Raw genomic sequence first — 23,847 nt, forward strand, 5'->3', positions numbered from 1 at the left:
GCGGATGAGCGGCCGTCAGGGTTTCTTCACTCCGACTTCTCTGGGCTACTCTCCGGGGTTGCTATGCCAGGGTTTCCGGCCGTCTCCGTCTCGGTTTTTCGTTCTCCCCTTTTCGTTCTGGAGTTGGGGTATTTATAATACTCCTTTGATGACCTAATGGGCTCAGAATGAAGCCCGAAATTTTCTGTTGTCTGTCAGCTTCGCTAGGCGAGCGTGTAGCGAACGTGTAGCGAACGTTCGCTAGGCGAGCGTGTAGCGAACGTGTAGCGAACAGGCCAGTTTGGGCCATTTTCTGGATTGGGCCATTCGTGAGCTGGGCCTTTGTTCCTTTAAGATCAGTGTCATAAAAATGAGTCGGAATGCCCTGAAAAATGTCTTAAAATATTAATGGGCAAATTTTGGGGTATGACAGGTTGTATACATATTCAACAAATTGGGTTGGATCTTATCCCGAGTTCAATAGAACCCACTCCAATATCTAAAACTATTCATCAGGGCATGAACGAGCTAGCTCAACTAACGAGTCAAGAGTAAAGTCAAACAGGATGGCCCAAAACCAACATGAAGAGATTATTCAAATCAGGAAATGGGAGACAATGTGTTTCCGATAAAATTTAGGATATTATGACTGAGAATTCGACAATTAAGTCTGATTGTCGGACACCATTAAGATCCATCAAAAGGAGACAATCTTCTTAAATGATATTTATGGGTCTTAAATACATAACAGGGAAAGACCATTATATAAATGATGTGATCATAAAGGAATGGATATAAATAATTCATACGCAAATCATTCATAGAAGATTCTTATTGGTGTTGAAGGATATTTTAGTATTTTTAGTATTTTGCCTACATGGAATTATTGTTTGTCTATATAAGTAGTGGTGTGTTTAGCCATTAAGTAATGTAACAGTATGTACGCAGCAGTGCAGTGTGTGTGCAACCATTTGTTGTAACCGTTTTTAAGAGTAGTGAAAGTTTGTTATTCTCTATTTTCTCTCTCTTCTTCCATCTTCATCTTCTTCACCTTGTGCACCAACAATTAGCATTTAGAGCTCTGGTTCGGATCCATAGGGAAACACGAGTGAACAGTGAGGAATTATGTGATTGATTTCATTTCTTGAATTTGTTTTGAATTTTTGAATCAGAATCGTAACAGAATCACATTTCTTGATTCTGCGGGATTGGGAAACACTAGTGTTTGGTGAGATCTGAGTGATTTGCACAAAGTTGAAGATGAACGGAAATGGTAAACTGAGTACTAAGTCTCCCGCGTCCGATATCAAAAACTGGAATCGGTGGATGATTCAGATGCATGTTTTATTTGGTGCTCAAGAGGTTCTTAATCTCATCAACGACGATTACATTCCAGTTACACTTCCAGAAAAAGCAACAGATGCATAGAGAAATGCTCAGCATGATCCGAGGAAGAAGGATCAGAAGGCGTTGTTGTACATCTATTAGTGTGTGGATGTGAACGTGTTTGAGAAAATCGTCGATTCGACGATGACGAAGGCTACATGGGACACACTAGTACGGTGCTACGATGGTGATGCATCAGTGAAGAAGATAAAGCTTCAGTCTCTACGTAAGCAGTATGAGAATCTCAGCATGAAGAATAATGAGATGGTACCTGACTACATCTCTAGAGTAACTCTGATTACGAATGAGATGAAGTTGTGTGGAGAAACTCTCTCTAAAGAAAGTATCATTGAGAAGGTACTTAGATCTCTTACTCCTCAGTTTGATTAGATTGTGGTAGCTATTAAACATTATAAGGAGCTTAACACCATGTGAATTGAAGTTTTGAAAATAAGTCTATAGGCATAAGAGTTGTGTATGACTAAGAGAAAATTTGAAATTGAGGTAGAGCAGCAGGCTCTGAGAGCGGTTTCTGGTAAGAAATATCAGAAGCAGTCTTGGTCAGAAGCCAGGAAGAGATCTGATAGTGTTCATAAGTCAGAAACCATAACTTTTGAAAGGAAGAAGAGTGCTCAAAAGGCGAAGAAATTTTTTGACAATAGGAAGGTACAATGCTACTGTTGTAAGAAGTTTGACCACTTTGATGTTAATTGTTGGTCAAACAAGGAAAGGAAGTCAGAAGAAGTAAACGTAGTAAAAGGAGATTATAATGATGAATATGTTGTGAGGGAAAATATGCCTAGTCCTTATTGTAATTATGTCAAACCTCTCTAATTGCCCATAATGTGTACTTTGGACAGTATCATCATATCAGAGAATGCATTCATCCTCTAACATGTTCAAAACATAAGTTCAACATGTCCAGGAATATAAAAGCATATCATAGATGTGAATCATACACTTGATCGTCGTTAATATCTTAGGTTCATAAGAGATTGGTTTAAATTGGTCAAAATACATCTCAAAACTCATTTTTGGGAGTTTAAGAACTGTGAGACGACTCATGACTCGGAGCGTAACTCTCGAGTTTGAACAAGTCGAGTCACCGGTCGACTTAATCCTGGGAAAACTGAATGAGTCAACTCATCCACATGTTGCATCGACTCATTACCTATTTTCATTTGAACCATGTAGCCACGGGTCTGAAAATGTCGAGTCATAGGTCGACTCAACCTTGGGAAAACTCTGTTTGAGTCGACTCATCCCCTGTTTGAGTCGACTCATCGCCTGTTTTACTTGAAGAATTTTTCCTCGGATCCATACAGGTCCAGTGACCTGTATGAACAGGTCGAATGGTCGCTGCTTAGACTCAATATTCTACTGTGTAATTTTGCAAAATAATTCTATTATATGTCTGTTATTTGGTCCATGCATCATATAAGTATTCTAGAGTCTCTTCTTCAATATTTAACAAGAAAAGTGAAAGATATACACCAAAGTACTCTTCATTCTTCATTGCATTTCTCAATAATCACACATAACAATCTTTGTTGAGCATTGTGCATTGCTGTGGTGATAATGTCCAAATAAGATTGTGTAATCTTAGTTTGGGTTGAGGCTTTGTGTGGGTTTTTCTTGAATAAAACCATTGGGGTTTTGTCCTCCAAGAATTGGGGGTTTTTGCACTAACCTTTGCTTCGCAGATTCAGCCGAGTGAAAAGTTTGAAGAACGGTGGGTTCGGTCAAACAAGTAGCGGTAATCGGAGGATTGCAAAGAAAGCTTAGGGTTCAAGCGACTTGTGTTTGAAATCAACCAAGCTGAAGTTTTTGAGAACATGGCGTTCTTGAAATAAGGTAGCTGTAACCAGAGGTTTGTTCGAAGCGCTTGAAGGACTTGGTTCAACTCGAATCAAGGGGAGAGAACCAAATAGGATCTGCAACAACACTAGGGGTTGATTGGTAGTGATCATTTGTTCTCTTGTATTGACTTTGCAACGTGTTAATAAAAACATCTCAATTCTAGATTTAGAATTGAAGGCAGACGTACCCTAAGCGAAGACTATAGGGGAATTGCCTCAACAAATCTGGTCTTGTTCTCTTTATCTCTTAACTCTTTAAATCCTACATTAATTAAGTTTTGTGTGAAATTAATAGTAAAATCAATATCGCTTGATTGTTGTGCAAAGTAACTGTTCGATAAATTGGTGCAATCACTTTAATTACAATTGAGTAAAATTCTGCACATTCAATTTGAGTGGAATTGAAACTTGGTGTGGAGTGCTCACCAAGTGTTCGATAAAATTAATCTCACACAAATCTAGTAATATTTTAGTTGCTCTCTTATTGTGTTAAAGAATTATTAGAGGTAACAATATCAAGGATTGTAGTGGTTAATCGATTGATTTAGATAGTGGTTGATTATCTCTATCGTAGTTATTCCATTCGGTTTCACGCATATCCGATCTTTCCATTAACGAATCGTTTAGACGATTATAATCTAGGCTGCTTCTGCAACCATTGATTTTTTTATTTAAAAAGCGCTAAATTTCAAAAGCTGGTCTATTTAACCCCCCTTCTAGATCAATACTAATGTCTATTGATGGCTTCTGAATCTGATGATACATATTTGGTAGACTAGTGGTATATGGACACTGGCTGCTCAAATCATCTTACTGGAAATAAGAAATGGCTGGTTGACTTTGACTTTGGTAAGAGGACGAAGATCAAATGTGCTAATGATAAATACCTCAATTCTGAAGGTATGGGAAATTTCATAATAGTTATGAACAATGGTAAAACAACATTGATTCAGAATGTGTGGTATGTTCCTGGCATGAAAAGCAATATGATGAGTGTATGTCAATTAATTGAGAAAGGATTTTCAGTTACCATGAAGGACTTGTACGAATGTAATCAGAAGTTGATTATGAAGTCATAATATGGGAGGAATAGAACTTTCAAAGTGAATGTTAAAACTACATACTCTTAATGCCTTAGTGCAACAAGTATTTTGAAGGGAAGTGAGTTGTGGCACAAGATTTGGTCATATAAACTTCAGAAGCTTAGGGCATCTGAATTCAAAGAAGTTGGTACATGGAATTCCTGCAATTAAGAAGCCAGAGACGTCATGCAATGTGCGCATGAGAGGGAAGCAACCAAGATTACCATTTGCATTTGAAATGCTTCAAAGAGAAAATCATGCCCTGGGTGTGGTGCATTCTGATGTGTGTGGATCATTTCCAATACCTTCACTTGGAGGGAATAAATACTTTGTGTCATTTGTTGATGAGTTCATAATAATGACATGGGTATCCCTCATAAAGTTCAAACACGAGGTATTTATTGATTTTAAGAAATTCAGAATCAAGGCTGAGAATCAGAGTGGTCAGGAGCTGAAAGTTCTCAGAACTGATGATGGAGGTGAATATAACTCTACAGAGTTCAAAAGGTTTTGTGAGGAGAATGAAATTGAGCATGAGGTGACTTCTTCATACACTCCTCAACATAATGGTCTTACTGAAGGAAGAAACTGAACTTTGCTTGATATGATAAAGAGCATGCTGAAAGAGAAAAAGTTACCTCACACCTTGTGGGGAGAAGTTTTTTCCACTGCAGCGTATGTGCTCAACATGTGTCCAACCAAGAAGCTGAAGGAAATTGTTCCTTTAGTGGACTGGAGATAAGCAAAGTGTGAGCCATATGAATGTGTTTGGTTCTGTTTGTTACAAGCATGTTCCAAATGCTAAATGAAGGAGGTTGGATGATAGAAGCAAAGTTATGTTGCTTGTAGGGTACCACAATACAAGTGCTTATAAGCTCTATTGTTCTATCACTAATAAGGTTGAATTCAACAGAGATGTCATTGTGAAGGACTCAGAAGCATGAGATTGGAGTGAATCTCAATCCAACTCTAGTATAGAGTTAACCTCTAAAGATACTTTAGAATCTGAAGGTTTTGAAGGTGAATCAGAATCAGAAGCTGATTCTGAAAGCGACTTTAAAAGCGAGTCTGACTCAGAAGGTGAATTTGATTCTGATCCAGATTCTAATGGTGATTCAAACTCTGCTGGAGATCTATACTCTAGGAATATTCCAGTCTCTATCGGTGGTCATGCCTCTGAAGGTGGTACTTTTGGGGTTCTAGAATTTGATACTACTCCAGCGTCCGAAGAAGATTATGAACAAGTTCAGAGGCCACAAAGAATCGGACAAATATCCAAGAAGGTTTTCAGAGTTTGACATGCTGCAAGATACTGAAGTAGAACCTGAAGGAGAAGTCATTCAGTGTGTCATGTTAGTAGACTCTGAACCAGTGATTACAAAAGAAGCTCTCAAGAAGAAAGTGTGGCTGAAGGCCATGAAAGAAGAACTTAAGGCTATAGAAAGAAACAAGACTTGGAAGTTGACTGAGCTTCCAAAGAACAAGAAAACCATCAACGTCAGATGGGTTTTCAAGGTGAAACTAAATCCAGATGGATCAATTGGAAAACATAAAGCAAGATTAGTAGCAAGAGGTTTCTTACAGAAACCTGGGTTATATTATATTGAATTGTTTTCTCCTGTAGCGAGACATGAGACAATCATACTAATGATTGCGATAGTTGCTAACGGGAATTGGCCTCTGATGCATCTGGATGTGAAATATGCATTTTTAACAGTCCATTGCAAGCAGAGGTATATGTGTCACAACCTCCTGGATTCAAGAAAAAGAACCAGGAATGAATGATGTACATGTTACCTAAAGCGTTATATGGACTGAAACAAGCTCCTATAGCTTAGAATCTGAAGATTGATTCATTTTTCAAGATCCAAGGATTCAGAAAGCGTGAGATGAGGTATGTTGTTTATGTTCAACATACTTCTGAAGAGAATATGATTACGGTGTGTCTCTCTGTTGATGACATATTGCTAACAGGGAGTTATGAACATGAGGCAACTACGTTTAAGAAGGTGCTAACGAATGAGTTTGAGATAACTGATATAGAAAAGATGACATGTTTCTTAGGGATGAAGTTTATGTACTCTGAGAAGGATATCATTTTGCATCAGCTGAAATCTGAACTTGAGCTTCTGAAGAGATTCAAGCTGTTGAATTGCAAGATTGTTGTCACACCCGCATAACCAAATCACAAATTGGATTCTAATTCTGAAGGTGATGATGTAGATGCCACAACTTTCAAGCAGTTAGTTGGATCTTTGAGGTATTTGTGTAATACCATACCTGATATTTGTTATGTAGTTAGAGTGGTTAGTAGGTTTATGAGAAAATCAAAATATTCTCATTACCAAGACGTTGTCAGGATTCTGAGGTATATTAAGGGGACTCTGAAGTATGGAGTTTTATTCCCTTCTGGTGAAAAGGCTAATTCAGAGCTGATGTGTTATTCAGACTCTGATTGGCGTGGAGACAGAGTTGACAGAAGAAGTACTTCTGGATATTTTTTTAATTATCTAGGAGGTCCTATTTCTTGGTGTTCCAAGAAGCAACCAGTTGTTGCTCTGTCAAACTGTGAAGCTGAATATATTGCAGGTGTTATGGCTGGATGTCAAGCTGTTTGGCTTCTGAATTTACTATAGGATATGAAGATCAAGGTATACAAGCCTCTGAAGCTGATGATTGATAACAAGTCTGCAATCAATCTTGCCAAGAACCCAACGATTCATGAGAGAAGGGAGCATATTGAGACTAAGTATCATTTTCTAAGAAGTCAGGTTCAAAAGGAGTGTTAAAAGTTATGCACTATAGTACTCAAAAGCAGCTTCAGATGTTCTGACGAAAGCAATTAAGACTGGTCAGTTTCTCCACTTGAGGGATACAATTGATGCTATTAGTTTTGATTTGTTAAATTTTGAATTAAGGGATTGTGTTGAAGGGAAATTCAATATTTTTAGTATTTTGCCTACATGGCATTACTGTTTGAGTATATAAGTAGTAGTGTGCTTAGCCATTAACCACGTAACAGTTTGTAGACAGTTGTGCAGTGTGTGTACAACCATTTTAATAGAATAATATATGTTTGTTATTCTTTCTTCTTTATCTTCTTGTGCATCAACAATTCACTCTTATTAATAAGATAAACAAAGTTTCACTAGTCCTACACCAATAAAATAAAATGATGTATTACGAGTACAAAGATCAATATTTTAATAATTATCAATAAATTTAGAGAAATAACAATGATGTATTTTTAGGAACACAAACATGAATCTTTTAATAGTTATCAATAAATTTAGAGACATGTCTTATTTTTACATGATGGTGTGTGATGTGTGTTGTTTGTGGGTGTTCAATCACATGAGAATCTATGTTGAAGTGCAATTAAAAAGTTAAAGTTTTACAACAAGAAAAAAAAATCGATTTGACAATGAGTGATGTTTGTCAAGCCCACACAACTTTCCTAGCTGGAACTTTTGTCAAGTCCAAACAACTTTCCTATAGCTGGATTGTTGGCATGCACGATGGGAGCTGAAGGGGCATATCTGAATGTGTATGAACATGCATATGAATAATGGACTACCTTGTCTTGCAACTTGCCACACACAAAATTTCAGCCCTTAATTACAACGGTTTCTCACATTGTATTTTACAAAATATAAATAACAAACATGTTTACATTAATTGTCTTATAATATTTTTATATAAAATTATATAATAGTATATAAATCATTTTAAAAAAACAAAACAAACGAATTCATGAGATAAGACTTAAAGTGTAAATTTATTAACTTGATATTCCTTAAAATCTAATCTGAATTTTAAATTGCTAGTTTATTTATTGGTAAAATTATATTTAACCATCCACCTATAAAAGGTTTGGGTCCTCTACAATTATTTGATAGTTGGTCTCTTTCCCTATGCTTATTTTGTTTAGCTACATTTTTGGTAAAGGCGAAACCCTATTTATGCAAGTTGACATTGTTTTTCCAATAAAAAAGTTTGATTAGACATATACTCAATTTAATGTTAAAACTAAACTATTAATTTTGATTATGTTAAAAAAAATTGCACATTTCTTTCTTTTTAGAATTAATCCTTAAATTAATTTAATATTCAGTTTTAATTTTTAATTAAAAAAATGTTATAAATTAATTCATTGATTTCATTTCTGTTATCTTATTTGACTTTAATTTTTTTTATTGAAAAACATAAGATGACGTGACATGACAACAAGGTCATTGATACAACCCAAAGTTAACGTATGTAGTTAAAAATTGATACACTATGGAAGTTTTGTTTTCAACCTCCGAAAATAAAATCCTTGCAATTTAAACAGTGTGTCAATTTATAAATACATATGCTGATTTAATTTGTACCAATGATATTGATGTTATGCCACATCACCAGAACTTAACTTTTTTTTTTTACAGAAATTGATGGAAGAGACCAAATAAAATAATGAAAATGAAGTTAAATGACTAATGTGTAACGTTTTTTAAGTTAAAGAACTAAAATGAAATATTAAATTAGATTAAGGGATTATTTAGAGCAATAATTTAACAAAATTTAAATTTATAAATTTAATTAATTTATAACTAATCATTTTGCAAATTTACTAACTTAATTAATGTTTTGATCAAGATCTAAGATTTTTTTTAATAACTATGTTTTAATAAAAAAATATTAAACTAATCATATTTCAAACAAAAAAAATTCGCTGTCAAAAGGAGTAGGCAGACTCAATGGTACATGCATACATATGTTGTACACATCCGCCAACATACATGACACATGCTTATAGGACTTGCCACTGCATGTGGCACATGCACGCATCCTATAAGAGCATGCGCCACATGTAGTGACTATTATGTAGGTTAGGATTTTCTATATATAATGTATCTCATCCCCATCATTTTCAAGCCATCTTCTAAGTCTCTCCATTTTTTTCTTGAAAATGTTGTCTTATATGTCGTCTTATACCTAAAAGAAATATCAATTTGATTTATTCGGTAGTAAAGTTTCAGACTCTGAAATACGAAGACGTTTGAGCATCTCCAGAGGAGTTTGATCCGTTGGTTAAATGAAAAGATTACAAACGATGAAAAGATCAGAAAAATTCAAAGACTTGTTACAGTGTACAACGACAATGGAGAAAGTCGTTTCTGAGGCTCGGTTAAAATTGGCAGGGAGTGCTGTATATATATATTATAAAAACAAAAAGAATTATAAAAAATATAGAAAATAAATATTTAATAAACTGATATTTTTCATAAAAATATTTCATAATCTTATAGACTTTGTTTTAATAATATATCATAAATACTTAAATTAATAATATATTATAATATTTTCAGTTTTAATAATTATATAAATAATAAAAATATTTTTGAGTTACATAATAACTAAAAAAATATTTAATAACAAATTAATAAACATATATAAAAAACTAATATAAAAACAACCTATATTTAAACAGCCGAACTCATATATAGTTTTATATGAAAATAAAAATTAACATATCTTTGAGTGAAGAAAAATGCAATTTTAAAGTTTTGATTCCGATGAACTTCTTAATAAAGCTTGAGTCTTGATAAAAAAAAGAAAAAAATTAAATAAACGAAAGTTAACAAGGAAGCTAAATAGTATAAAAAATTATAAAAAAACATCCATTAGAGTTGCAAAAATGGTGAGAAAGTGGAGAAAATAATTGAAATGGTGGGGAGTGGAAAAAGAAAGAGGGAGAGAGGAGAAAATGAGATTCTGAAATGTGTGGGGATGATGCAAGTTGTCTAATAAATATAGATTTCAACGTTAAAAAAATCACGTCACAAATGAAGTAACAGTTGGTTTTACATGGTGTCATAGCGACTTGCAATCCATGTCACTACCAAAATGAATAACAACATGATATTCTTTTCATTATGTGACATTGTGTTAGAACGGTAAAGTCACAACAACGTGATTTTCATATCACTACTTAAAAGCGTGCTAGAGTGTTTGTACCAGAGCCAATTCCATCGGTAATATTTTTCACTCAATTTTTTTTTGAAATTTTATTAGCGACGTGAAATAGAAGTCACAATATATTTTTTTAAACTTTTAAAATTTCCCTAACGTGAAAAGTCGCATTTCATTTTTTAATTATTTTAAATTTTAAGCAACGACAGGATTTGATATCAATAAAATTTTTTCACAAATATTAAATTACCCCAACTGAATTTCAACTTTGTATTATTTTAAAAGTTTTGCGACATGTTATTCACGTGACAACGTCTCCGTTTTTAGTGACGTGATTTTCATGTGGCTTTAGCTCAGTTTTCTTGTAGTGTCATTGGTAAAAAATTAACAAACTATTTTATTAAATTGTTCATACAACTAACAAATCATTATCAACATAATATCTATTTTATTTTTAATCAACAATTGTATTTATTTAAGAGACAAAATTTTATTTTCAAATGTCAATTTTTTCTTCTTTCTCCTTCACACAAGTCTTTTTTCATGATTATTCAATAGAATTGAGTTTAAATAATTATTATTTATTTTACAATTAATTAACTCATTTAAAATTTCCATGTGTATCTAAATATAATTTATATCGTATCAAATTGGATAATATTCAATAACGACGTAGATAACTAATTTTTCATCTCAGGGATCATTATCAAAATAATATCTATTTTATTTTAATCAATAATTATTTTTATTTGAGAAATAAATATTTATTTTTAAATGTTAAAGTTTTTTATTTATTTTATTTTCTCCATCTCATGAATCCTTTTTTTTCTTTTGTATTGTTATTTAATGTAATTGAATTTATATGATCATTATTCATACAATTAAATAATCCATGTCAAATTTACTTTTATATATATATATATATATATATATATATATATATATATATATATATATATATATATATATATATATATATATATATATATATATATATATATATATACCATTCATGTCTTTAGCAACATAAAACAAAGTGTTATACTAGAAGAAAAAAACTATGAATAAAGTATGGGCACAATTGGGCTCTATACTAGCCACCATGATGTTTGTGTATGCCATAATCGAACGTTTTCTACCACCTGCATTTCGAGATAGTCTTCAAATCTCCACACAAAAAGTACTAAACCTTTTACACCCTTACATCCAAATCACATTCCATGAATTTTCAGGCGAAAGACTCAAAAAAAGTGAAGCATACACTTTCATTCAAACCTACCTTAGTGAAAACTCTTCACAGCTAGCCAAAAGACTCAAAGCAGAAGTCATGAAAGATAGTCAAAATCCATTGGTTCTTAGCATAGATGACGATGAAGAAGTCACAGATGAGTTTCAAGGTGTTAAACTCTGGTGGGCCGCGATCAAAATCGAAACTTCATCGCATGGTTTTTCGTCCTTCTCGAATTATAAACGATACTACAAACTCACTTTCCATAAAAAGCATAGAGAGTTAGTAACGGTTTCGTACATCAAACATGTTTTGAAACAAGGGAAAGAGATTGCAATGAGAAATAGGCAGAGAAAGCTTTACACAAACAACCCTAGTAGCGGTTGGTATGGCTACAAGCAATCGAAATGGAGTCACATTGTTTTCGAACACCCTGCAACATTTGAAACTCTTGCTATGGAGAAGAAGAAAAAAGAAGAAGTTATTAAAGATCTTTTGAAGTTTCGAAATGGTAAGGACTATTATGCGAAAATCGGTAAGGCTTGGAAACGCGGTTATTTGCTCTATGGTCCTCCAGGAACAGGTAAATCTACTATGATAGCCGCTATGGCGAATTTCATGAACTATGATGTTTATGATCTTGAATTAACCGCGGTTAAGGATAATATCGAGTTAAGAAAGTTGCTAATCGAGACTTCTAGTAAAGCGATTATAGTTGTCGAAGATATCGATTGTTCACTAGATTTTACTAGCCAAAGGAAGATTAATAAGGAGAAAAATGTGGAAGAAGAAGTAATGGAACAAAGAGATTATTATCATAGTAAAAAAGATGTTGAAGAAGAGAATAGTAGTACTAGTAGTAGAAATAGTAAAGTGACTTTATCGGGTTTGTTGAATTTTATCGACGGAATTTGGTCGGCGTGTGGAGGTGAAAGGATTATAATTTTTACGACCAATTTTGTGGAGAAACTTGATCCGGCGCTTATTAGGAGAGGAAGAATGGACAAACACGTTGAGTTGTCTTATTGTTGTTTTGAGGCTTTTAAGGTTCTTGTCAAGAATTATTTGGACATTGAGTCGCATGTTTTGTTTGACGAGATTGGCGATTTGTTGGAAGTGGTTAACATGACACCTGCTGATGTTGCTGAGAATTTGATGCCGAAGTCTGTGAATGAAGATGTTGAGACTAGTTTGAGGAATTTGATTGAAGCACTTGAGAAGAAGAAGGTCGAAGGATGTGAAGATGGAGAGAAGGGAGAGAGTGTTGGAATTGTGGAAGATGTTAAGGGAATTGGTTTTGTTGTGAGTGGAAGTTTGTGATGGTGATTGTTACATTGTTTGTTGTTGAATCTTCTATTCAGTTACATTATTGAAAGTGAAAATGCGTACTTTGTTTCTTTTAGGATAAACTAATAACTATTTTTGTGTAGTATTGACACTTTAAATTTGTAATATAAATGGAGGAAGGGTGGGGGTATATGCAGCTAAAGGGGGCGTAGATAGCACTGCGTTTTTTTTCTTCTAAATACCTAGTAGAAATCTTGTTCCTAGCCTTGTAAGACCAACCTTTATTATGGACATTTTATTCAACTTTTATCATATATATTCCATGCTGGTATTGTATTTTTGCTTGTGAATTTTTTTTAGTGATTTTCTTGTCTAAAAAAATTGTCGTGAATAGTGATACAATTGGTATGGAATAAAGAAATAAAAAAAAAATCTTTTAAATATAGAACTATACAGTAGATTTTTTAGGGTTTGCACTTTCTTTAATGCTAAAATGATCATTTTTCCTATCAAATTTTCCAATTTATTTTAAACATACACTTACATAATTAATACAAAGTAACTTTTTCTAATAGTAATACAATAATTTCTCACTAGCCATTCTACCTTCTAAATAATATAATAATTGCTATTAATTATTAAGTTATATGAGAGGTCTAATAATAGTTTGCCCTAAAGATTCACCTTGTCCTTAAAGTAAAAGAAATACACCAATCTTTAATAATTGTTATTATTCGTTATTTTGATGTTTTGCGTGTTATATTTTATTGGAATTTTTTAGTACTCCATTGAATCTCTCATTACACAAAAATAATAGGTTTTTCATGTATATAATAAAAAATTGACTAAAGTCAACCTTGAATGAATCGTTTCAAGATGATGCATGTTCCAATTTAAACTGTCGGTCTAGTGGAATCGATTTAAACAACAACGGAAATCGATTCAAAATGAAGTTTTTCAAATTCGTGATTTGATTATGTTTGTTGGAATCGATTCATTTAGATTTTTCCAAACTCTTATTTTCCTTCTGTTTGCCGGAAAAAATTCTCATATTTGTTCTAATCGATTCAAATGATATTTATTCTACATAATCATGTTATTGATTATTCTATAAATAATTAAACTTAGAATTGCTTTAAATTGATTAATTTGTCAAGTGCATCAAACAACTGGACAGAAGTTTTAACCATTGTTTGTTGCATTGTCCATATCTTCATTTCAAAATATTGGTGTGTGTGTCTGTATGTGTGTTTGCACGCGCACACGTGCATTTGTGTATTGCAACAATCTTCTTCCAATAGTTTAAAATCTTTAAAACATATTTTTTTTTACCATATTTGTTTCCACTTGCGCAATCTGATTTTAAAAGTTGAAAAGAAGAGATTTTTAATTGTTTATTCAACTCCCCTTCTAAAAAAATCACCCCATATTCAAACCAACAGTTGGCATTAAGAGTTAGCTTTTTTGATAAGGTTTAACAACCCAAATGGAGCATATAATAGAGCTCCAATTTTCACTAGTGAAAACTATGCATATTGGATAAACTATATTTACACACACCTTAATGGATTTACAATTATAGGTATCAATTAAAGAAGAACCTTTGTCCCTCAAAATATCATTGACGGAGTATTCGTTAAGAAACCACCAAAAAAATGGAATGAAGATGAGATTAGAAAGGTGTTTTATGATTTAAAGGCAAGAAATATATTCATTTCTTTATTGAGTATGAATGTATATTTTTCAATATCACATTATAAGATAAATGAGGAAATGTAGGACGCTCTTCAAGTTCTCCACGAGGGAACTGAATACGCCAAGCAATATAAGATTATTTCCTTAACGGAAGAATACGAACTCTTCCGTATGGAACCCGATGAAATTGTGGCTTCCATGTAGATGATATTTTTGCATATAATAAATAAAATTGAGAAATTAGACAAAACCACTTCTAATCAAGAATGTGCTAATAAGCTTTTGAGATCTATTTACATGGAATGGAAGCCTAAAGTTACTATCATTAAATAACCGCATGATTTAAACATTCTAGATATGTCAACTCTCTTTGGTAAGCTCAACAAACACGAGCATGAACTGGAGAGACTTTAAGTGAGCGCAATCAATGCAAAGCACAAGGATACGAATAAAGAAGAGAAGCAAAGCATCTATTTTAAGGTCTCAACTTCCAAGTTCAAAGTAGAGGAAGATAAAGATGACCCGAGTGATTATTCTTCAAAAGAGGCAGATATGAGATTATTTGTTAACCACTATAATAAGTATATGAGAAAGAATGGTCTAAAATACTCAAACATGAATTTAATAAAATTCAGAAAATTGAATACTTCAAATAAGTGGGATGAGAAGAAGAAAGAAGAAAAGCAATACACGTGCCTTGAGTGTGGAAAAATCGGCCACTATAAAAATGATTGTCCAAGTTTGACGAAGAGCAAAGAAAAGAAACCGTACCACAAATCCAAAATCCATAACAAAAGGCAAATGGAGTATATTGCTTGGGAAGAAGATGAAGACGCGTCATCATCCCCTTTAAGTTCAGATGAAGGAGTATCTAATCTTTGTTTGATGGCGTAACACAAGAAAAATGACTCGGATGTAAGTGACTTCGAATCTTTTTCTTTACCTTATTATAATGATTATATGAGGCATTTTATGAAATGCATGCTGACTCATTAAAAGCCTTTAACAAAAATCTCCTTTGAAAAGAAAAATATTTTGAAACTTAAGGGAGAAGTCTTAAAACTTCAAAATGCTTTTGAGTCCTTAAAGGAGGACCATGCATTTTTAGTAGACGGCCAATTGTGCATTACTCTTACTCTAGATGAAAAAGGAAATCTTAGTTGATTGTGTTACTTGCCCTAGTTTAAAAATTGAAATAGAAAATGTAAAGGGAAAAATAACACAATTCACTAGAACACTTACTGTTACCTCTCTTAATTTAAGTGACGATGAGCAACATTTTGGAAAACATAATAGAAAACATCTCATGTTACTAGAAAGGATATAAAGAGCATTTCTTTTAGAGTTGTGTGCCATTATTATGGTGAAAAAATGACACATTAGGCCTAAATGTCACATTCGAAATGTAAAAATTCCAAATTGTCTCATGGCATGGAAACATAAGAGTCCTAACACTAACCCCCTAGGATCCAACATTAGTTAGGGAAATAAAATTCAATGTTGATTGTTTTGTAGGAATATCTTACAACTGTAGATAGGATGTGGTTCCTATATAGTGGTTGATCAAGGAATATGATAGAAGACGTGTTGTTATTCATTAACTTCTTCAAGAAAGAGCGCAATTTCGTTACATGTGGAGAGAAAAATAAAGGTAAACTATTAGGAGAAGGTGTTCTGGAAAGTTCATCCACAATCATCATAGATGGTGTTTTGTTTATGAAAGGGATTAAAAATAAACTCCTTAGCATAAGTCAATTGTGTTATAAGGGTTATTCTATGACATTTGACACCCTTAATTGCATAATTGAACATAAAAGCGACAAGAAGATGATTTTTAAGGGTTCTATGATAGATAATCTTATATGATAAATCTAGATGACGTATCAAATATTGGTACCAAGTGTTTAGTCACCCGGAGTGAGGACTTCTGGTCGTGGCATAAACGCTTAGGCCATGTCCATTTTGACTTAATCAATAAAACAACTTTCAAAAACCTAGTAATTGGTCTATCCAAAATAAAATTTTATGAAGAAAATCTTTGTGATGCATGACAAATGGGAAAGAAAACAATAGTGGCTTTTAAACCAAAAAAATGTGTTACCACTTCAAAACCTCTTGAGCTTTTCCATCTAGACCTCATTCACCACTACAAATAACCCCATTTCACCTCGGACGTGAAGTGGATTGTACATCGGTTATCCATGCGAGGTAATGAAGGGCGACATGAAATGTTTCCACTTTATCCATCGGTTTTTTAAATAACCGATGGGAAAAGTGTTGAACCTGGAGTGCGTTCAATCCACAATAACTCCATATTTTTATTTTTAAAAGGTGTCACTTCATTGAAGAGAAAGATAAGGAATCTTTTCTCCACAGGTGTGCATATTTTGTGTGTGTATATCTTTCAATCTGTTGAAGAAGAATTCCTCAAGGATTGAAATTTGGGATTGAGTAAAGATCATCAAGTTGTTAAGGATGAAGAAAAGAGCTCAAAGTTTAAAGTTTGGGACTAAGTGAAAATGAGTAAGCACTCAAATTTGAAGTGTGACAAAGTTTGAACATGGTGATCACTGAAGAACACAAGTGATTGAGGAGCTTGTTGTAGACAAGTTCAACCAGGAAGAAATGAAGAAGATAAATTGGATAGTTATAGTTTATCTTTGTTTTAATTGAATTGTTAGAAACCTAAATCAACAAATATATTGGAAGAATAAATTGTTGATGGTTCATAATCGAATACTGAATTAGGTACATATGAGGACGAAAGCACCAAACAAGTATAAATTCATATGCAATCTCTCTCTCTCTCTCTCTCTCTCATTTACTTAAATAAACACATAATAAGTTATATTCATAGGAAGATAGAGAGACTAAAAACCATAGACTAATATTTTTGTTTCCAAGGTATTTTTAGCCATTACAACAAATTAAAATAAATATTTAGAAACCTACAGTTGGTAGAGTAAGAGAGATAGTAAATGGAAAATTCCTAATAACTAGGTTGAGTGAATGTCAACCAGTAATCCAAAGTCGACCATTAGATAGAGTTTGAGTAAAGAGAAAGGTTTAGTTTGCCACTCAAGCACTTCACTCTTTCTTAGAAGATTGTGTATTGTCGTGATTTTTCACTCAAAGCACTTTTCCCCTACACACCTCGTGCATGGAGGACTGTGTAATATCATGGTCGTTCACCCAAAGCAATTGACACTTACAAGCCTCGTGTTTGAGGTACTTTATGTATATATATATATATATATATATATATATATATATATATATATATATATATATATATATATATATATATATATATATATATATATATATATATATATATATATATTCATATAGTAACATTCAGGTCCAATAAGGCTGATTTTATAAGCATGAATCTCGCCAAGACACTATAGAGTACTCTATAAAAAATTTGGGGGGGGGGGGGGGGGGGGGGGGGAGGAGGAGGAGCCTTCCATAAAGAGATAAGGAATAGGTTTCTTGACTTCAAGGTCAACTCGACCCTAAGCTATGAGACCATCTCAGTCCCGCTGATGTGGATAGGTAAACCCATTAAAGGTTTTCTAACACTTAGACATGTATTTAAAGAGAAGTTTAATGATAATAATGATCATGCACGTATATGGAAATAGTAACATAAATGACCATAAATCAACCTTAATCACACTTACTATTGGAGCCTATATATACACACGACAGAGCAATGAAGAAGGCTGACAATTCATAAACTAGAGATAATTGAGGCTTTGTTAATTCCACTTTCAGGAAAGATACATTGATATACATTTCAAGTACGGATATAAACTTAAAATAATGCTTTTAATTTTTTTTCTTCTTATTTATATATATTAACAACTTGTTTAGGTTATTTTACCCAAATAACCCAGTTTTTCAAGGAAATTCCCAAAATACCCCTAGTTTTAAAAAAAATCCCAAAATACCCCACTTTTAGGAGGAGTCGCCAATTGAATTAGAGACTCCTCTTAAAACTTGAATGGAGGCGCCAATTGGATTGGCTAGGGCAACTGCCCTAGCCAATCCAATTGGCGCCTATGTGTAGGTTTTAAGAGGAGTCGCCAATTCAATTGGAGACTCCTTCTAAAATGCATTTTTTTTGTGTTTTATGGTATAAGTGAAAGATAAATTTGATATAATACGACTTGATATTAATAAAGTTTGGAGTTTACACAAAGAAACCTAATGGTGATGACCGGGATCACCTAACCGACCTCCGGTCCCACATCCTCTAGCTACCCTAACCCTTGGCCCTAACCCACGTTGACGATTCTGCACCGGTGTTTGATCATCTGAGGGGCCAGGAGCGTCACTACCAACTACAGGAGAAGGTCCGTTGAGGTATTCAGACAAGTCAGCATAATCTTCAGTATGCATTGGTGGTGTACCGTCGTAGTTGAGCTCATGACCCATGCCAGAGAAGTTGGGATGTGGTTGACTCATGGATGGGCGGCCGGGACGGTTGAAGGGAGACATGGGTGTGAATGATGCATCGAGGAAAGGTTGGAAAGGTTGTTGGGGTGTTTGGTAGAGATAGGGTTGTTGGATGTTTTGGTTTTGTGATGTTTGGGCTTCTTGGCTACGGTAGGAGGAGGGGCGGTTGGTGTTTTGGCTAAGGCGACTTTGGTAGGGTGATGGTGTGGGTGAGAAGCGATGTTGGGTCTCAGGTTTATGGTCAATTTGTTGGTGGTGGTATGGGGTATGCTCTTGGTATTGGGGTTGGGTGAATGACATGTTTTGGTTGTATGTTTGTGTGTTTGTGGAATGGAAAGTTTGACGGATAGGGGGTTGTGAGTAAGCGGGCTGAGAATGTTGTTGGGGGTTAGATGTTGATCCTTCTTGTGTGTAACTTGCCTGGTGTGGGTCGTATAAGTACATATCTTCGGCGATGAACTGGAAACCAACCGATCTGTACCAAGCCATATAAGTACGACTTGGTTTTACCTCAATTGGCATGACTGCATCAGTTAAGACATGGTCACGATGGTGCTTACATTTGCGACACTCCGATCTTGTGAAGCTTTGCGATGGATTGAAGTTCCATTGGTCGTTAACTTTACGCAGATGTCATTCTCCTAGGCTAGCTGGGGAATATGGGATATTCTGGACCATACCGAACTGCAGCTTCACACGATCGGTGTTGTGCATCTCCACAGTTGTGAACCGTATTATCGGTGTGTATGCAGTCCATACGGTTGCGTCTTCAGCGTTGACCTCATGGTCATGATCCAAATTAAGGTATGGACGCCAAATGAACTCAAATGTTAAAGAAGATAGGATTATAATGAATGTAGGAAAAGTTAACAAAATATAACGAAATAATTAAGTTATTTTGCTTACGTCTGTCGGTCGAAGGTGATCCAACAGGTTGCGATACTGAGTAATACAGTGTCTCGGACATCTGTTGTAACTCATACCACATACCGACCATCTACACCAAAAAGTCAACAAAAAAAGTTTGAGGTAATAAACTTTAAGGAAGTAAGTAAAGATATAGCAATTTAAACAACTTACTTTTGTGCATATGGAAAAGTGAAAGGGTTGTTATTGACCGGTGCTAGAGACGGTAGTCTTGACCAACCCCATGCTTGTAGCAAAACAGCACATCCAGAAAATGTAGATGTGTCTTTGTGGGAGTTTTTGCACAACAAGCTATAGAGATAGGCTAGACAAGCAGATCCCCAACTATAACTTCCTATTCTATCTACATGTCTAAGTAGAGGTAAGTACATAATATGTATGCTAGAATCACTACCTTCGGGAAATAAAAACGATCATATTAACAACATAATGTAACACCTAGTTTGTATTATTCGAGCATCTTCGGTAGAATGCTCATCTAAGTATAAACTATTATAATATGACTTTAGGCGTGAGAGTAGTATACCTTGACCTCTAGCATTATCATCTAACAAATCAGTGTCTAAGAGCTCCATGCAAATTGATTTTGCATAGTTGGTCTTACCATTAATAGCCTTGCCTTCAATAGGTAGTCCTAAAAGCATGTAGACGTCTTCTAACGTCACGGTACACTCACCGGTTGGGAACCAAAATGTGTGTGTCTCTGGTCTCCATCTTTCGCATAAGACTAGAATGAGTTTGTTATCTATAGACCAAGACAAAATCTTGCTAATATGACCAAAACCGGCGAGTTCAACATAAGGTTGAATCATCGGGTCCATATGGACATATTCATGGACCCGAGTTTGAAACCTTGATACATCCTATAAAAGAAAGAATAAAACACTTGACTAAGTTGGTATGTCAAAATAAAATGGGGTTGGTGAAGATGAAAGATAAAAAGTTAACAAAAGAAAAAACTTACATATGTTGCGATGTTTGCAACCGTTCCTCTATGTGTTTCGCCCATTGTGAGTAAAGACATTTTGTTGGGGGGTTGGTGTAGATGAAACTAGAAGATGTTGTTGAAGATGAAATTGTAAAAGAAGTATTGTAGAGGAAGTAGTGAGAGTGATGGTGTAGAAGAAGTGTTGATGGAGTGGATGTATTTATAGGCAAATGGATGGGAGCATGAAAAGTTGTGCTTGCATGGTGTCTCCACATGAATTGGCGACCATGTACAACCTTTAAGAGGGGTCGCCATTCAAATTGGTGCCTCCATAGGGACATGCATGCAAGACCTATGTCTGATTGCTTGGTTTCGAGGTCTGAATGCATGATGTCTCCACTTGAATTGGCGACCATGTAGAAGGAATAAGTGGAGGCGCCAATCCATTTGGAGTGTGTGCCTGCATGTATGACACGTGGCTGTCTTGTCTCCTACATGCTGAACAAGTCACTTCTTGATAGCTTGCATGGTTGACACATCGTCTCAGACTATCTTGCATGTCCGACACGTGGTTGTCCTGTCTCCTGCATGCTGAACAAGTCACTTCTTGATAGCTTGCATGGTTGACACATCATCTCAGACTATCTTGCATGTCCGACACGTCATTTCGGACTAGCTTGCATGTCCGACACGTCACTCCGAACTAGCTAGCATGTGAGACACTTCACTCATCTATTTAAGTGTCTTACTATCAATATCCAAGACACTTCACTCACATTCATCTGCAGTAAGAAAATAGTTTTCATCTGCACAATGTCATCTTCATCATTATACAGTGTCAACGTTCACTGCAACGGTAAAACATACGAGTCTGAGCTACATGGTTTTTGTTTTTGAAACACTGATACCATTAGAATCACGATCAAGAGAAATACAACCTTCTTGCATTTGAGAAAAAGAATACAATCCTTTATAGGATCGGGTATTGTGTCAAAGATCACATATCAAAATCCAATATTTTTTGAGAATGGTCAATGCGAGTTTTTTCCCCTAAAGGTACGAGACGATGAAGATGTTGAATACATGTTTGTTAGTCATGAACATTCAGGCTACAACTGTATTGAGTTGCACATTACTCTTCAACCATGTATATCATCTCAACAGTATCAACTAACCGGTCAGGATGAATCTGGTGAAGATGATCGACAATGGTCAGATGACGTCAACCCAGAAGCAAAGGCAGAAGTGGATTTCGTTGATGAAGAAGAAGAGGAGACCGAGATACAGGTTGATCACATGCTGAACAACGACGACGAAGATGATGATCAACCACCACCAATACCTCCTAGTCATGTCTACAATCCGCCTCAACATATGACAAATATGGATCTTCACGACGATGAAACATCCAACAGTGTTTTCTATAATCCGTATCCGAGATCAGAAGGCGAATTAAAGGTGGGAGACATGTTTCGTACCAAAGAAGAATGTGTTCTGGCAATCAAAAAATTCCACATGAACAACTCTGCTGACTTTACAGTGAAACGCACTGATTCTAGAAGGTATGTTATTGAATGTCGTAACATGCTTTGTAAGTTTCGTTTGACTGCGTCTTACAAGAAGAAAAACGACTCTTGGGAGATCGCTTCAATAGACCCACCGCACAGTTGCATTACAACTAACATTGAACAAGATCACCGTAAACTAAGTGCAACTTTGATATGTCAAGACATTCTGCCGTTGGTTAATAAAGACCCATCAGTGAAGGTGAGTATAATTATATCCCATATCAGAACAACATATAATTATACTCCATCTTACAAGAAAGCCTGGATTGCGAGGACAAAGGCTGTTGAACAGATTTTCGGCAACTGGGAGGATTCATTCAAGGAATTGTCACGGTTTTTATGGGCACTAAAAACATATGTCCCAGGAACTGTGGCAATTATGGAGACAGTGTCAGCAATGATGCCAGACGGAACCTGTGCTACAGGTAATAGAATATTTCACCGTCTCTTTTGGGCATTTGACCCGTGCACAAAGGTTTCGCATTCTGCAACCCTATTATTCAAATTGATGGCACTTGGTTATACGGAAAATACAAGGGTACTTTGCTCATGGAGGTTGCACAAGACGGCAACAACAATGTCTTTCCCATTGCCTTTGCTCTTGTTAAAGGTGAAACGGCTAGTGGATGGGGTTTCTTCCTTCGATATCTCAGAACGCATGTGGCTCCACAAGCCAATCTCTTTTTGATTTCTGATAGACATGTCGTCAATGAGAGTGTCTACAACAACCATGACAACGGATGGCATGATCCTCCTTCTACACATGTCTACTGTATCAGACACATTGCACAAAATTTCGTGCGTGCTATAAAAGATAAGAATCTTCGCAAGAAGGTGGTGAATGTTGGGTATGCTTTAACTCAACCGTCATTTCAATATTATCGTGATGAAATTAGACTGTCTAATGAAGACGCATGGAGATGGATAAATAAAATACCAGTAGAGCAGTGGACAAGGGCATTTGACAGAGGTTGTCGATGGGGCCACATGACAACAAACATTGTGGAATGCATGAACGGGGTTTTCAAAGGAATTCGAAATCTGCCGATAACCGCCTTGGTAAGATCAACCTATTATAGGTTGACTTCTATGTTCGCAACCAGAGGTGAAAGATGGAGTGCAGTGTTAATGTCCGGGAAAGTATTCAGTGAGTGTTGCATGAAGGTCATGAAAGAGGAGAGCATCAAAGCTAGCACACACGCTGTAGTAGTCTTTGACCGTCATAGACAAAATTTCAGCGTCCAGGAAACAATGGGCAACAACGAGGGGAGACCAAATTTAGCCTACGCTGTTAGACTAAACAGAAGTTGGTGCGATTGTGGAAAATTCCAGGCCTTCCGCATACCTTGCTCCCATGTCATAGCACCATGCGCTTATACTCGTCAAGACGCTTACAACCATTTATCTGATGTGTACAAGACCAACACCATCATGAATGTATATACTCAAAGCTTCTCAGTACTACCAATGGAGGATTACTGGCCTCCAT

The 23,847-nt window shown here is 35.1% G+C and overlaps 1 protein-coding gene across 1 annotated transcript; it reads left to right on the top strand.

Moving 5' to 3' along the window:
• The first annotated feature begins 11,279 nt into the window (after positions 1-11,279).
• Positions 11,280-12,873, top strand: LOC127128502 (AAA-ATPase ASD, mitochondrial-like). The gene has a single exon (XM_051057854.1). The coding sequence runs from the start codon at positions 11,322-11,324 to the stop codon at positions 12,807-12,809; it is 1,488 nt and encodes a 495-aa protein (XP_050913811.1). The 5' UTR covers positions 11,280-11,321; the 3' UTR covers positions 12,810-12,873.
• The last annotated feature ends 10,974 nt before the right edge of the window (positions 12,874-23,847 follow it).

The sequence above is a fragment of the Lathyrus oleraceus genome, chromosome 3 (genome assembly GCF_024323335.1).
Source record: "Lathyrus oleraceus cultivar Zhongwan6 chromosome 3, CAAS_Psat_ZW6_1.0, whole genome shotgun sequence".
NCBI classification, from domain to species: Eukaryota; Viridiplantae; Streptophyta; class Magnoliopsida; order Fabales; family Fabaceae; genus Lathyrus; species Lathyrus oleraceus.